Source organism: Diplotaxodon limnothrissa, linkage group LG4 (assembly GCF_057381915.1).
Source record: "Diplotaxodon limnothrissa isolate DT_005_m linkage group LG4, D_limnothrissa_male_GT1.1, whole genome shotgun sequence".
Taxonomy (NCBI): domain Eukaryota; kingdom Metazoa; phylum Chordata; class Actinopteri; order Cichliformes; family Cichlidae; genus Diplotaxodon; species Diplotaxodon limnothrissa.
Window position 1 is genome coordinate 3133884 of NC_140599.1, and position 12769 is coordinate 3146652.

A 12769-nucleotide genomic window follows, 5' to 3' on the forward strand; every position below is an offset into this window, starting at 1 on the left:
AGGAAAACATAATGAACTCCTTGCTGTGGTGCAGCCTCGCTCTCAGCATTTACTGAATTCTTCTTTTTTCTTAACAAACATCGTCAGCTGTAAACATTTATAGCCTACGAAGTCAAACTGACCTGTGTCTGAATGTCAGAAGGCCGTCCCTTTAACAGACCCATGCAGCCTTCAGTGTGTTGAAACCTTTGCACATCTTATTGTTCTGCACACTTTATCCAGTGTAACGAGAGAGCAGAACATTTTTATAGTATTTTTATGCAGCATAATGTAGAATGGAGTCTCTAACATGTGAGGCGTCACATTCTGGGATTGTGCTGTGCCTTCCATCGATGCTGTTTTATGCTTTTGTTCCATTATGAAATCCCGAGGGCGTTACGTAATGGATGAGTTATTTACTGTATTACAAATTAAATGGAAAAGCTGACAGTAGTGCTGTTGTGCTGCAGGGGACGTGGGCTGGCACGGTTTGTGGACGGGTCATTTCACATCAGAGATCAAATGTGATGAAACATTTCCAAAAATGAAAGTCAAAATTAAAAGTGCCTCGAAGTGAACATCTTAAATCTGAGCATCTTACATTGGGCATCTGATCTCTGATTGGTTTAGACCACGATATGGGCCTGATGTGTGTCTGTTGTTGACCACACAGACTTTCAGAGTTGCAGACCTTTTTTTACTTGAACAGCTGGTCGCACCAGTGCGACCTGGGATTTCTTTTAGTCGCACCATTGAGAAATGTGGTCGCACTCTCGAGCCCTGTGCTGGAAACAAGTTTATGTTGTCATAGAGTTTGTCCTGCAGAGCAGGTCTCAACCCGACTGAGTGCGCCACAAACTTTATTCACAATCGCTGGTAAGACTTCGCCATCATCACAACACCAAACTGGGAAGTATGGTATTCATCCCTGCAGATCATTTACAAAATCTTGGACAATATGTGCTGAAGCAGGTTGAAGCTGTTCGGGCGGCTCCTTGCTGAGACACTGATCCTTCCTTTAATTTGCTTTGCAAACGATCTAGTTACCAAGCTGGCGAACGCACCTTTACACTCCTTACTCTTTTGTTCCTGTGGCGTGGATCGAGTAAACGTTCGATGCTACCTTCAGAGCTTTTCAAATTAAGAGTTTTGCTTTGTAGAGGATCATGGGAAATGGTGTTTGTCAGAAGCCTGTTAAAATGTAACTTCTGAAAAAACCCTCAGTATTAAAGTCAAAGGAGCTTGCAAAGAAAAGTGTCTGGACTTCTTTAAGTTGCTTGAAGACGTTTCACCTCTCATCCGAGAAGCTTCTTCAGTTCTAAGGTCAAATGGTGGAGAGTCCCAGATATAAACCTAGTGGGAGTGACCCCCTCAGTATTAAAATTGTTTATTTAAAAAAAGAAAAGCCTACAAAAATCTGTGTCATAAGAGAAACAGCTCAGTATTGAAAAGCGCTCTGATTCTACGTCTTCATCTCTGTTTTGTGAGAGGCTGTCTTCTCACATTGTGATCCTTGTGATACTCGTGCCCTTTTCTTTGCCCTTTGAGCGTATGGATTTTTGTCTCATGTGTCTGTGTGCCCCGTCTCCAGTCTGAGATGCTGCTGCAGCACCAGTCCAACCCGTGCATCGTGGATAACGCAGGGAAAACCCCTCTGGACCTGGCCTGTGAGTTCGGCAGAGTTGGGGTAAGAACCTACGGTTTCAATCAGTATTCGTCAACAAGAGTGCAACAATGTGTTGCTTATCTTCTCTTTGTTTATATGTGTGTAAGGTGGTCCAGTTGTTGCTGTCTAGTAACATGTGCGCTGCTTTGCTGGAGCCCAAAAAAGGAGACACGACCGACCCTAATGGGACGTCTCCGCTGCATCTAGCTGCTAAGAATGGACACATAGACATCATCAGGTACACACACACACACACACACACACACACACACACACACACACACACACACCTAATGATAAACTGGCTTTAAATGTCCTCCTCAGACTGCTGATCAAACAGATGTGTAACACAGCAGGGGAACTGTATAATCCAACACAGGCAAAGAATAATGGAGCAAATGGCAGAGAGTCACTGCTGATGCATCAGTCCTAAATACACTGTAGAGATCTGGAGACAGCTGATGGCACTCCAAATCCACACTGCACTTTATCACGCTAAATATTCAGTCATTATAAGCTCATCTCAGCATGGATCTGTGTTTTATTCATTTATTTTTTTGCAAGCGTGCATCGCGGCAAAAAGACTCCCGTTCCCTTGGTGATGGCAGCGTTTAGCACAGAGCCTGAAAAGATCGCCGCTGAATGATGCGCCACGGCGGGTAAACGCACATACGGCAGAGTCCATTAGTTTCTCCGTTCGCTCTCAAATACTTTTGAAGTAACTCAGAGCTGCTGTGTATGTGTCGGTGCAGACACCAGCTTGCCTGGCGGGGACACACAAAGGCAGGTGGTGAAAGATGAGAAATGAGAGACAGACCTGCAACTGAGGGAAGATAGGAGAGAGCAGGAGGACAGGAGAGAGAGAGGAAGTAAAAGACGAGATGGAGAGAAAAGGAGCTCAAAACAGAGCCAGAGAATAAAGATTGTCATAGTTGATGGAGCACGGTGCGGCTGAAGTGACACTGATAAATGATGCTCATCAGTCATGGCCAGCCATGTGGAAGACAACACGCACACTTACTCACAGTAAGAGGAAAATTAAACGTGCTTTTGGCAGCTTTTTCATTTTCTTTCTGTCGTTTATTTATTTATTTTTTAATGAACTTTTCTCTGATCCTGTCATTTTATGGGTCAAACTGCTGATTTTCTGTACTCATTGTCAACAAATCCAATTAAAAAGACCAACATTATCAGTGACTGATGCTACAAACAAGTACAGCCTGTGTGGCCTGGTGGACACACAGATTTTTCAATTACCTGCGGCTAAGCTAGAAGCTAACATCAGTGTCCTGATATCATCACACTTACCATGCTGATGTTTAGTAGCTATGTGTGCTATGTGGCCAAACAGATCTGAGTGATCCTCAGTCTTTGCTACTTAAGTTCAGTTTCCCTGTGAGGAAGCACTTGGCGATGGTGGGGATGAAAAACTCCCACCACAGGAAGAATCCCACAGTAGAACCAGGCTCAGGGAGGGGCAGCCGTCTGCTGCTGCAGTCACCATTATAATTAATAAAGACATCAGAGGGTGGACGCTTGTCTCCACCACTGTAAAAAAGATGCCATCCATAAAACAAAATTAGTCTTTAGAGTTACTGTTGCAAATCAGGAAGCTCGATGAATGACATCATGAAATAGGAAGCCAGACCTGAGCTGAGCAAGGTCAGCTCAGGTCTGGCTCCCATAGACCGAGATAGCACACCGTGCAGCGCACAGCGGATTCCTCAAGACTATCAGAGCTCTCTGATATTCAACATCTTCATATTTTATATGTTGTATGTAAAAAGTAACCAGTGTATCAAACAGAACGACCTGAATATGTCCTGCTTAAAGTGTGATTCAGCAAAATAACTAAATAGAATTATATTTGGCTCCTTATGTAAACATTTTGATCAAAAGTATATTTTTCTATTTTGTAATGTTCCTTTGTGCACATGCTCCCACCTTGGAGTCCCCTTGTTCCCGCATGCTTACCTGTGCGCATCAGTGTTTTAACACCTCTCCTGATTTTCTCACCTCTCTCTTTTGAAATGATCTTTCTCACGTCACCTTTCCTCGTTGTCTTTTATTATACTTTTGAACTTGCCTGTTTTATCCTCTCTCGCTCTCTGTTCCGCCTGGTGCCTCTCCCGGCAGGCTGCTGATCCAGGCTGGCATCGACATAAACAGGCAGACCAAAGCAGGCACTGCCCTGCATGAAGCTGCCCTCTGTGGAAAGACTGAAGCAGTGAGACTCCTGCTGGAGGTGAGCTGCAAAGAGTTGGGTTTGTGTCTCAGTGCACATGCAGGGGTGCAGTAGGTAGCAGCAGGATTGCGCTACTGCACATAACTAATCTGGAATCCAGCTCACCTAAAGATTTGCAATCATGTCACCTTTGACCTCTGACCTTTCCTCCATGGTCAATAGATTAAGCTGAAGGTCAGTGTGATAATAATGCTACATAAAGCTATTCAAACTGATGTTTCTGATTTGTTTTGGAAAACACATGATATTTATTAGTAAACATTTAACATCATTTTACTAAATACTGACATGAATGCTGAGTGTGTCCTATATCCACCTAAATAAAAATCAGAAATAATTATGCTCAAAATTATGCCAGCAGGGCAAATAACGAAACGACCGCCTGTATGGTTGATTTGAACACGCCACGAGATTTCATGCTTAAGTGACTGTGTGTGTTTCGGCACAATAAACTAACCGTGTCATTTAGCTCCCGAGCTGCGAAAAGGTTACCAGCCTTCACCCTGAAGCGTCTTTGGACTGAATTCATCTTTGTTCCCTCGGCCTACATTTGTGTCAACAGATTTAAACGTGATATTGCTCTCTGGCTCTCAGCTGCCTCGGCAGAAAAGTAAGATGCGGGTGTAATTAGCAGAAGAGGCCCAGGGAGTTAGGGTTATGTTATCCTGACGTCAATTATGGTAAATCATCGCATCCCTACGGCGTTTAATCAGCATCTAGATGTTCTCATTTCTGAGTCTAAGTAGCTGGATAGAGTGTGTTTCGTGGGATCTTTTTGCTGTATGCAGACGGCTGTTACAGGGCTGTTAATGTAATAACCAGAATTGTAAATTGTCCCCTCTTCTGCAGAGTGGTATCAATGCCACTGTGAGAAACACGTACAGCCAGACTGCGCTGGACATCGTCTACCAGTTCACTGCAACACAAGCCAGCAAAGAGATCAAACAACTGCTGAGGGGTAGGATGGATGTTTGTATCTGTAACAAAAGAGAGGAATAGATGGTCGAATGAAAAGCACAATGGACAGACATAGTTTAATCAACAAAATGATTGTGCTAAGCCAGGGGTGGGCAACTCCAGGCCCCGAGGGCCGGTGTCCTGCAGGTTTTGGATCTCACCCTGGGTCAACACCTGAATCACATGATTAGTTCGTTACCAGGCCTCTGGAGAACTTCAGGACATGTTGAGGAGCTAATTTAGCCATTTAAATCAGCTGTGTTGGTTCAAGGACACATATAAAACCTGCAGGGACACCGGCCCTCGAGGCCTGGAGTTGCCCACCCCTGTGCTAAGCTAACCAGCTGCTAGCAGTACAGACTGCATCCATCTCAAACAAGCAGCCAGTTTACCCGTTATTATAATTATAGAATTACAAATGTATACTTTTAAAAACTGTATTCATATATTCAATTATCATATATGTATTTACAGTTTACTTTTCTATCAAGTTTCTTTTGGTCGTGCTTTTTAAAGGTAAAACTATACTGTGATAAATTAATAATGATGTCATGTTGAGAATGTAAAGTTCTTTATTGACACATTTTTACATCAATAGGATTGTTCTGCACAGTTCATCATTATTGTGTAGCAACTTCACAATGATAATTTACTTTCTTTGCCGCTCAGATGCGTCTGCAGCCCTTCAGGTTCGAGCTCTGAAGGATTACTGCAACAACTATGACCTGACCAGCCTCAACATCAAAGCAGGAGATGTCATCACGGTAAAGCAGCTGTTCCTGTCAGAAGCAAGAGGATTTAGTGTGATGGTGTATTGTGTTCATTGGAGGCTCATGAATTTTTAAAAAAGCTGTAAATTTGTGAGGCAAAACTTTGTCTTCCATAATAATATGATTGAAACGAGCTGCTGATCATTCATAACTGTTTTGTATAAGCTATTAATTCTGGAAGTTCAAATAGGTGGATACATTTCCACTGAAGCTTGAAAAGTGCACGAATATTGTTCTTTAAAAAATATAAATTCTTCACCGGCCTCTTAGAGTAGCTTCAGGGGCAGTTACAATATTGTTAATTTTAGCTAACCCTTGAAAGCCAAGCGTATGGTATTGGTTACATGTGTTTTTGTGAGTTTTTGAGACGTCTACATCATCAGCATGACTTTTTTTACCCTCAAAAAATGATATAAATTGCATGACAAATTTTTCAAGACTAAATTGCAAAAATATGGCTCATGTATCAAATGTGATAGAAATGACAACTCATATATGCAGATTAAAATTTGATAATAAATGATATAAAGGGTCAACAAACACACAAAAAATGTCATATTTCTGGCAGTGATTTCATCATTCAGGTTTTAAACGAAGAAAAAAAACCTTGAAATATTAAAAGAAGTGTGTCATATGTGAATATTTGTTTTTTTACTGCCAGAAAAAAACAAAAAGTGCCATTTTGTATGAAATGATTTACCAAACATTTGAAAAAAATGGTGACACTGCGTAATCCCTGCAGACTCAGAGTCCTACCTCCAATCCACTGATTAGCCTAACAGATAGGACACTTTTCCATCGTTGCAGTTTACTGGAATCAGAAATGCAAGGACGATGGTTTCAGCATCCTTTATTTGCCGTGAGCGTGTTTTACAGAAGCATGTTTTCACTCCCTTCATCGCAGTGATGAATATTTATGAGCATGTTTGAAGCCTTTGGGGACTTATTACAGTAGTGAGGAAGCCAAGTAGTGCCAACGCTTTTTTCCTCAGGGTCTGAATGAACAAGTTGACTTTGGGGATTCAGCACCAAATGTGCAGCTTTGTGTTTTTTAAAAGAATAAAATTATAAAGTAATCACGTTGGAAAGCTTTAAATTAAATTCTGTGGTATTAATCATTTATTAATTTATGTATTGTCCACATTTAATGTAGTGGATGTGCTCGCCTCGCAGGTTTTGGAGCAGCACCCCGACGGACGCTGGAAAGGCTGTATCCATGACAACCGGACAGGAAATGACCGCGTGGGCTACTTTCCATCCACCATGGTGGAGGTCATCAGCAAACGCACAGGTGAGTTTGCGTGTATATGTGCGCGCATGTAAGGTCGTGTTGGAGCTGCTTTTGAAATTTTGATGAAGCTGGCTGCTAAAAAGCTTCTGCACATGAGTCAGGCACGTGTGCACACTCGGAGCGAACGCAGGAGATACTCGGAGGCAAACATCTGTAAAACCCGTACATTAAAGGTAAATTCGATAAAAACCCTCAGCCAGCTTTTTTTGAATAGAGCGAGTTAAAATAGAAGTCACATCAGAGACTTTCATCGCTTTCATCTCATACAGTGGGAGAGGAGCTGTCTGTGAGTCAGCCAGCATCAAAGTGGTACCATACAGCCACCTGTCATCTCCGCATTGCTCAAGTTAAGGTCCAAGCCTGGTGGAATTTTTGATAGTACAGCATCAACCTGGGGAAAAAATCATAACAAAAAACCCCCAAACCCAAAACATTCAGGTGGTCGACACAAGGTTATATATCCCACAATTATCAACATCTTTCTTATGCCACCACAGACAGTGTAAAAGACGGATGAAGTCACCATGATGTCACACACTGGCAGTGAAACCGGTTGCTCATTGGTTAACGAATTGTCGATCACATGATGTTTGCCAATGAGCTTAACGCAGATAATCCTCCATTTTTAAACACAGTATGACTAACATTTAGAAAATAGACTTTTTTTATTCAGTGTGGCCTGAAATGAGTGAAAAGCGTTTGCACCAAATCTTTCCAGCCCAAAAGCTACGTCCATGTTTTACATGTCTGTGGTTGCAGCTTACCCTCACCTCTTAATGTTGACAGGAAAATATAAATAAAACCAAAGCTAAACATTTATGTACTTTTAGTTGCGTACATGAAAGGACTAATTTGACATAAAAATGTCTGCCTTTACATGGGAAACGATAATATTAAGGTGCTGCTCCTAGCATGCAGATAGCTTAGCTTAGCTTAGCACAAGTGGCTTAATGGAGCTCAGAAATGTGTGCTTATGTATTTTATATAAGTAGTTACCCTGTTGTTTCTCACCAAATGCTATAAAAGTAGCATTAGGTGAGAAAACTGACAACATGTCGTATTTGTATGCCGATTAGCTTAACTTTAGCAAGACTGAAAACAGCTAGCCTGGCTTTGATCAGAGGTAAGAAAATCTCCCTAATAGCACCTTTAAAGCTTAACATTTAGCACGCTAGATCTGATTTTATAAAAAAGTATAAACATGTTTTAGTTTAAACCTTTTTTCAGGGTTTAAGATGAAACTACTGGCTGTTGTCTTCTAACCCTCTGCATGAATAGACATTCCCCCAAAGTATCAAACATTTATTTGTTTAGCATGTAAACTTTCATTGCTTGGTGCGCCCCTCCATCTTAATCAGCTTTTATTCACCTGGATGAAACGTACACAACATATTCAGACCCATCCTGTCATCTCGGTGTGACTGAGCAGCCACAGAGAGGCTCAGATGTTTTTAATTGTTTGTCGTGTTGGTCCCTATAGGTCTGGTAGTTCTGTTTACCAGTATATGTCTTCTTGTCTTAGTCTGTATGAGTGTCTCTCTAATTGTTGCTCACCACTGACAGCCGTTACCTGTTGTCTGTTCATGCTCATCACGTCCTCCTCTGATTACCTTTGCACACTGCATTACCACCTCGGCACTATTGTGGCATCACCCATCCTTTCATACACTAAATCATGCAGCAGCTGTACGCCGCCTTATACTGTATACGGCAGCTGTATGCAGTGCAGAAACAGCTGGAATGCTCCCACTTGGCTTGCAGAGCCAGACTGACTAATCACTGCTACCGCTCTTCCGCGCATACACAGATACACACTGTGCAGCATCAGCAGCAGCTGTTCTAACAGGAAGTTTCATTTACTCAGCTGTTTTTCATCAATTTTTAATTATTCTTTTCTCTCAGTCAGTTCCCTCTCCATGTTATATTGCTCTCATCTGCTCTTTTATTCCCGCTAACAGGGAAGCAGCAGCAAAACCTTTCAGAGACAACCGTTCATAATTTGTCCTAAATGTTGTAATAACGCTCGTGCATTTAAGCGTTTAGTTTCAGTGTAGAGTGACCAATCACAAAAACAGAACAAACTTTAGCAGCTAGCTTGTGAAAGAATGTCTAGGCAATTATCTAGTTATAAATATTATAGATATATTAGCTATAAATGTTTTGCAGGTTTGTTAAGTCAGCGTTGTTGTGCTAGTGTTGTGCTGCTGCTACTACTAGCAATACATTATATAGAATTATAGACTTCAGTAAAATGTGGAAGGCATCAAAACTACCAATGAACACATTTGGAATTAAACACAAAAGTGTAAAATAACTCAAAACGTGCTTTAAATTTTAGATTCTTCAAAGTAGCCACTCTTTGCTTTGATTACTGCTTTGCACACTCTTGGCCTTCTCTCAATGAGCTTCACGAAGTCGTGACCTGAAATGGTTTTGCAACATTCTTGAAGGAGTTCCCAGAGATGCTGAGCACTCGATGGCTCTTTTGCCTTCACTCTGAGGTCCATCTCATTCCAAACCATCTCCACTGGTTTTAGGTCAGGTGACTGTGGAGGCCAGGGCATCTGGCTAGCACTCCATTACTCTCCTTTTTGGTCAAACAGCACTGGAGGTGTGTTTGGGGTCATTGTACTGTTGAAAAATAAACGATGGTCCAACTAAACGCAACCCGGATGGAATGGTACACCACACCTCCATCCTCCGTTCAGCTTTTCTGCTGAACGGCAGGTGGAACCAAAGATCTCTAATTTGGACTCATCAGACCAAAGCACAGATGGTCTAATGTCCACTCCTTGTGTTTCTCTGTCCAAAACAAATCTCTTCTTCTTGTTGCTTTTCCTTAGCCGTGGTTTCTTAGCAGCTATTTGACCATAAAGGCCTGATTCATGCTCCTCTAAACATGTAGAGATGAGTCTGCTACTGGAGCTCTGTGTGGCATTCATCTGGGCTCTAATCTGAGGCGCTGTTAACTTGCGATTTCTGCGGCTGGTGGCTTGGATGAGTTTATCCACAGCAGCAGAGGCGATTCTTGGTCTTCCTTTCGTGTCCTCATGTGAACCAGTTTCATTGTAGCACTTGATGGTTTTTGCTGCTGCACTTGGGGACACGTTCAAAGTTTGAGCAATGTTATGGACTGACTGACCTTCAGTTCTTAAAGTAATGATGGACTGTCGTTTCTCTTTACTTAGCTGATTGGTTCTTGCCATAATATGAATTCTAACAGTTGTCAAATAGGGCTGTCAGCTGCGTACCAACCTGACCTCTGTGCAACACAACTGATGGTCCCAGCCTCATTAAGAAGGCAAGAAACTCCACAAATAAACTCTGACAAGGCACACCTGTGAAGTGACAACCATTTCAGGTGACTACACCATGAAGGTCAGTGACAGAAGGCCAAGGGTTTGCAGCGCTGTCAACAAAGCAAAGGGTGGCTACTTATCCAGCCGGTACTAAAGCTAGGAGTCATCAATGCTACATTTTATTGTTTGGTTACAACTGGCTAATGACTTGCAACAAAGTAGCAAATTTAAAGTGAAAATAATACACAAAATACTAATACAACAAAAGTGAAATACATTTTAAGTATGCACCTGTAAGGAATAAAATATATTGAATGGCCAATTATGTTGTTAGCTCGCACACTAGAGAGAGGACAGTCCTAACATCGCATCAGGTTAGCATCAGGTTAGCATGTGTTCAGCTAGCTTCATTACTAAAGTGCTATCTCTGGTTCAGAACGTCTTCTTTCCATATTCTAAAAGTTGTTATTATGTTAACATGAAAAATAAAATGCTATTCCAACAAAAGTATGCAGCTGCTGTCGTAAGATGCTACACAGCCTCTCCACAATGGTTGATACAAACAAGATATTTATATTCATTTGCTCCTCTGTGCTGAGGCAGGTCTCTACCACCAACATTTACTAAAACTGGCACATGTGAGTGAAAGACCTACATGTTACGTAGAAGTAACACTTGTAGCTAATAACATGCAACAGAACATATTTGCTGTTTTGCACAGTACCACTGCTTGATTCAAGTGCAAGTTTATTATCAGCCCCTCAGCCCATTTCCACTTTCACGGCAGCGCTCCGTTCATTTCATTCCACTGATGCTCACAGCTGTTTGTCATTCACTGCATCTACTACATCAGCTTTGTCCTTCATTCCCCTCTTCCTCTTGGTTTGAGTTCTAACTTCAGTCCTTGTTTTTAATTTTCCTTTTTTTTCTTCCCTTTTTTCTTACATGTAATTCTCTGTCTTGTCGTTTGTTTGTCACGTGGTGGTGGCTCACTGTTGGCTGGTTGTGTGTGTGTTTTCCGTGTGTCGTCACGGTGGGTGTTATCTAGGTTTGGCCAGCACAGTCATTTGCACTCAACAGTTTCAAAAGATACCGCTGGTTGCCCCGGCGACGGTTGCCCCTGCCAACGCAGTAGTCAACGGCAACGACACCACGTTCCATCAGATCCATATCCTGCCTCCACCGCCTCCTCCTCCACCACATTCCCATCAGCCACTGCTTCCACTTTTCACTTCCTTTGGCTATAACAGGTCACCCGTGACAAGCCCACAGGGAGACACACCTGCTGCCCCAGGTACACGGCCCCTTTCTCATTATTATTATTGTTATTATTATTATCATTATTATTATGTTTATTATTATGTTTATTATTATGAAAGCTTTAAGGGATGCTTTCCTTATGTTTTATGAACTAATTGCAAGTTTAAAAAAATCTGATCGGCTATGTAAGATTCAAATTGGCATTTTTCCTGTTACGAAGGCATCCATTAAAGTTTTCTGTTATTAAATCATTATCCATGTAGTTTTATGTGTTGCTCATACTGTCTAACTTTTGTTTTTCAATTGTTGCTGTTGTCATTTCCATTACTGAGATCCAGAATCCGCTTTGGGGAAGAAGAGTTTAGACCACCTGATATTTCTGGTGTTATTATTTCAGTTGGCTCTGTGGACAGAGATCAAACCGTGCAGGGAAATAGTTGCAGACCATTGCACAAAAATATGCAATACATACAGTTACAGGAATGACATTATATGTAAAAAAAAAAAAAAGATTATTAAATAAGAACCATAAAAGTTTAGATAGAGTTTGTCTTTTTTAATCTCCAGCATACATAACAGTCGTTTCAAGTGGGTTAGGTGATAAAACTCAGATGTATATTGTTTTTTCTGTGTTATTTTCCATTATTATCCATGAAATCTATTCCCTCATTACATTCAAATTGCTTTAATATACATTAACCTCTTAACCCTCTGTGGTCAGTTCTAACCCTAGTCCCAACACTAATCCTAACCAGTATGAGAAGTTAACTTTTATTTTTATTATCAGTCAGCAAAAAAAGAAAATAGTCAAACTGACACATGAGAAAACCTATGCACATTTATTTTCCCTATAAGAGACCATTTCACCTTTCTCCTAAATACAGGACAGGGTTAGGGTTAACCTCTGGCAGCTCATCTGGGGTAGTGGGTGGGATTCAGGTTAGGAAATCGAACAGTGTTTAGGAGAATAATCATAATGCATAATATAACATAATAATAAGAAAGTGAATATGCAAGACTTCATTTGAAAGGTACCAGCTTCTAGTTTCTGAAAGGTTGCCAATATAACGTTTGGCTAAACAAAAAATAGCCTAACCAAGACAACTTGCTGGTAACCAGAGCGCCTCCTGGGTCTGCCTCCTCCCGGTGGGACAGGCCTGGAACACCTCACCCAGGAGGCGCCCAGGAGGCATCCTTGTCAGATGCCCGAACCACCTCAGCTGGCTCCTTTCGATGTGGAGCAGCAGCTGCTCTACTCTGAGCCCCTCCCGGATGGCTGAACTTCTCACCCTATCTCTAAGG

The 12769-nt window shown here is 41.6% G+C and overlaps 1 protein-coding gene across 1 annotated transcript in view; it reads left to right on the top strand.

Annotated features, from left to right (window-relative positions):
- The window catches only part of caskin1 (CASK interacting protein 1), a 107184-nt gene that overhangs the window by 70453 nt on the left and 23962 nt on the right, over positions 1-12769 (top strand). The window contains exons 5-11 of the mRNA XM_085351956.1: positions 1571-1666; positions 1753-1883; positions 3782-3890; positions 4740-4848; positions 5517-5611; positions 6791-6908; positions 11256-11501. Coding sequence (XP_085208082.1) covers positions 1571-1666; positions 1753-1883; positions 3782-3890; positions 4740-4848; positions 5517-5611; positions 6791-6908; positions 11256-11501 — 904 coding nt within the window. The remainder of the gene's footprint in view (positions 1-1570; positions 1667-1752; positions 1884-3781; positions 3891-4739; positions 4849-5516; positions 5612-6790; positions 6909-11255; positions 11502-12769) is intronic.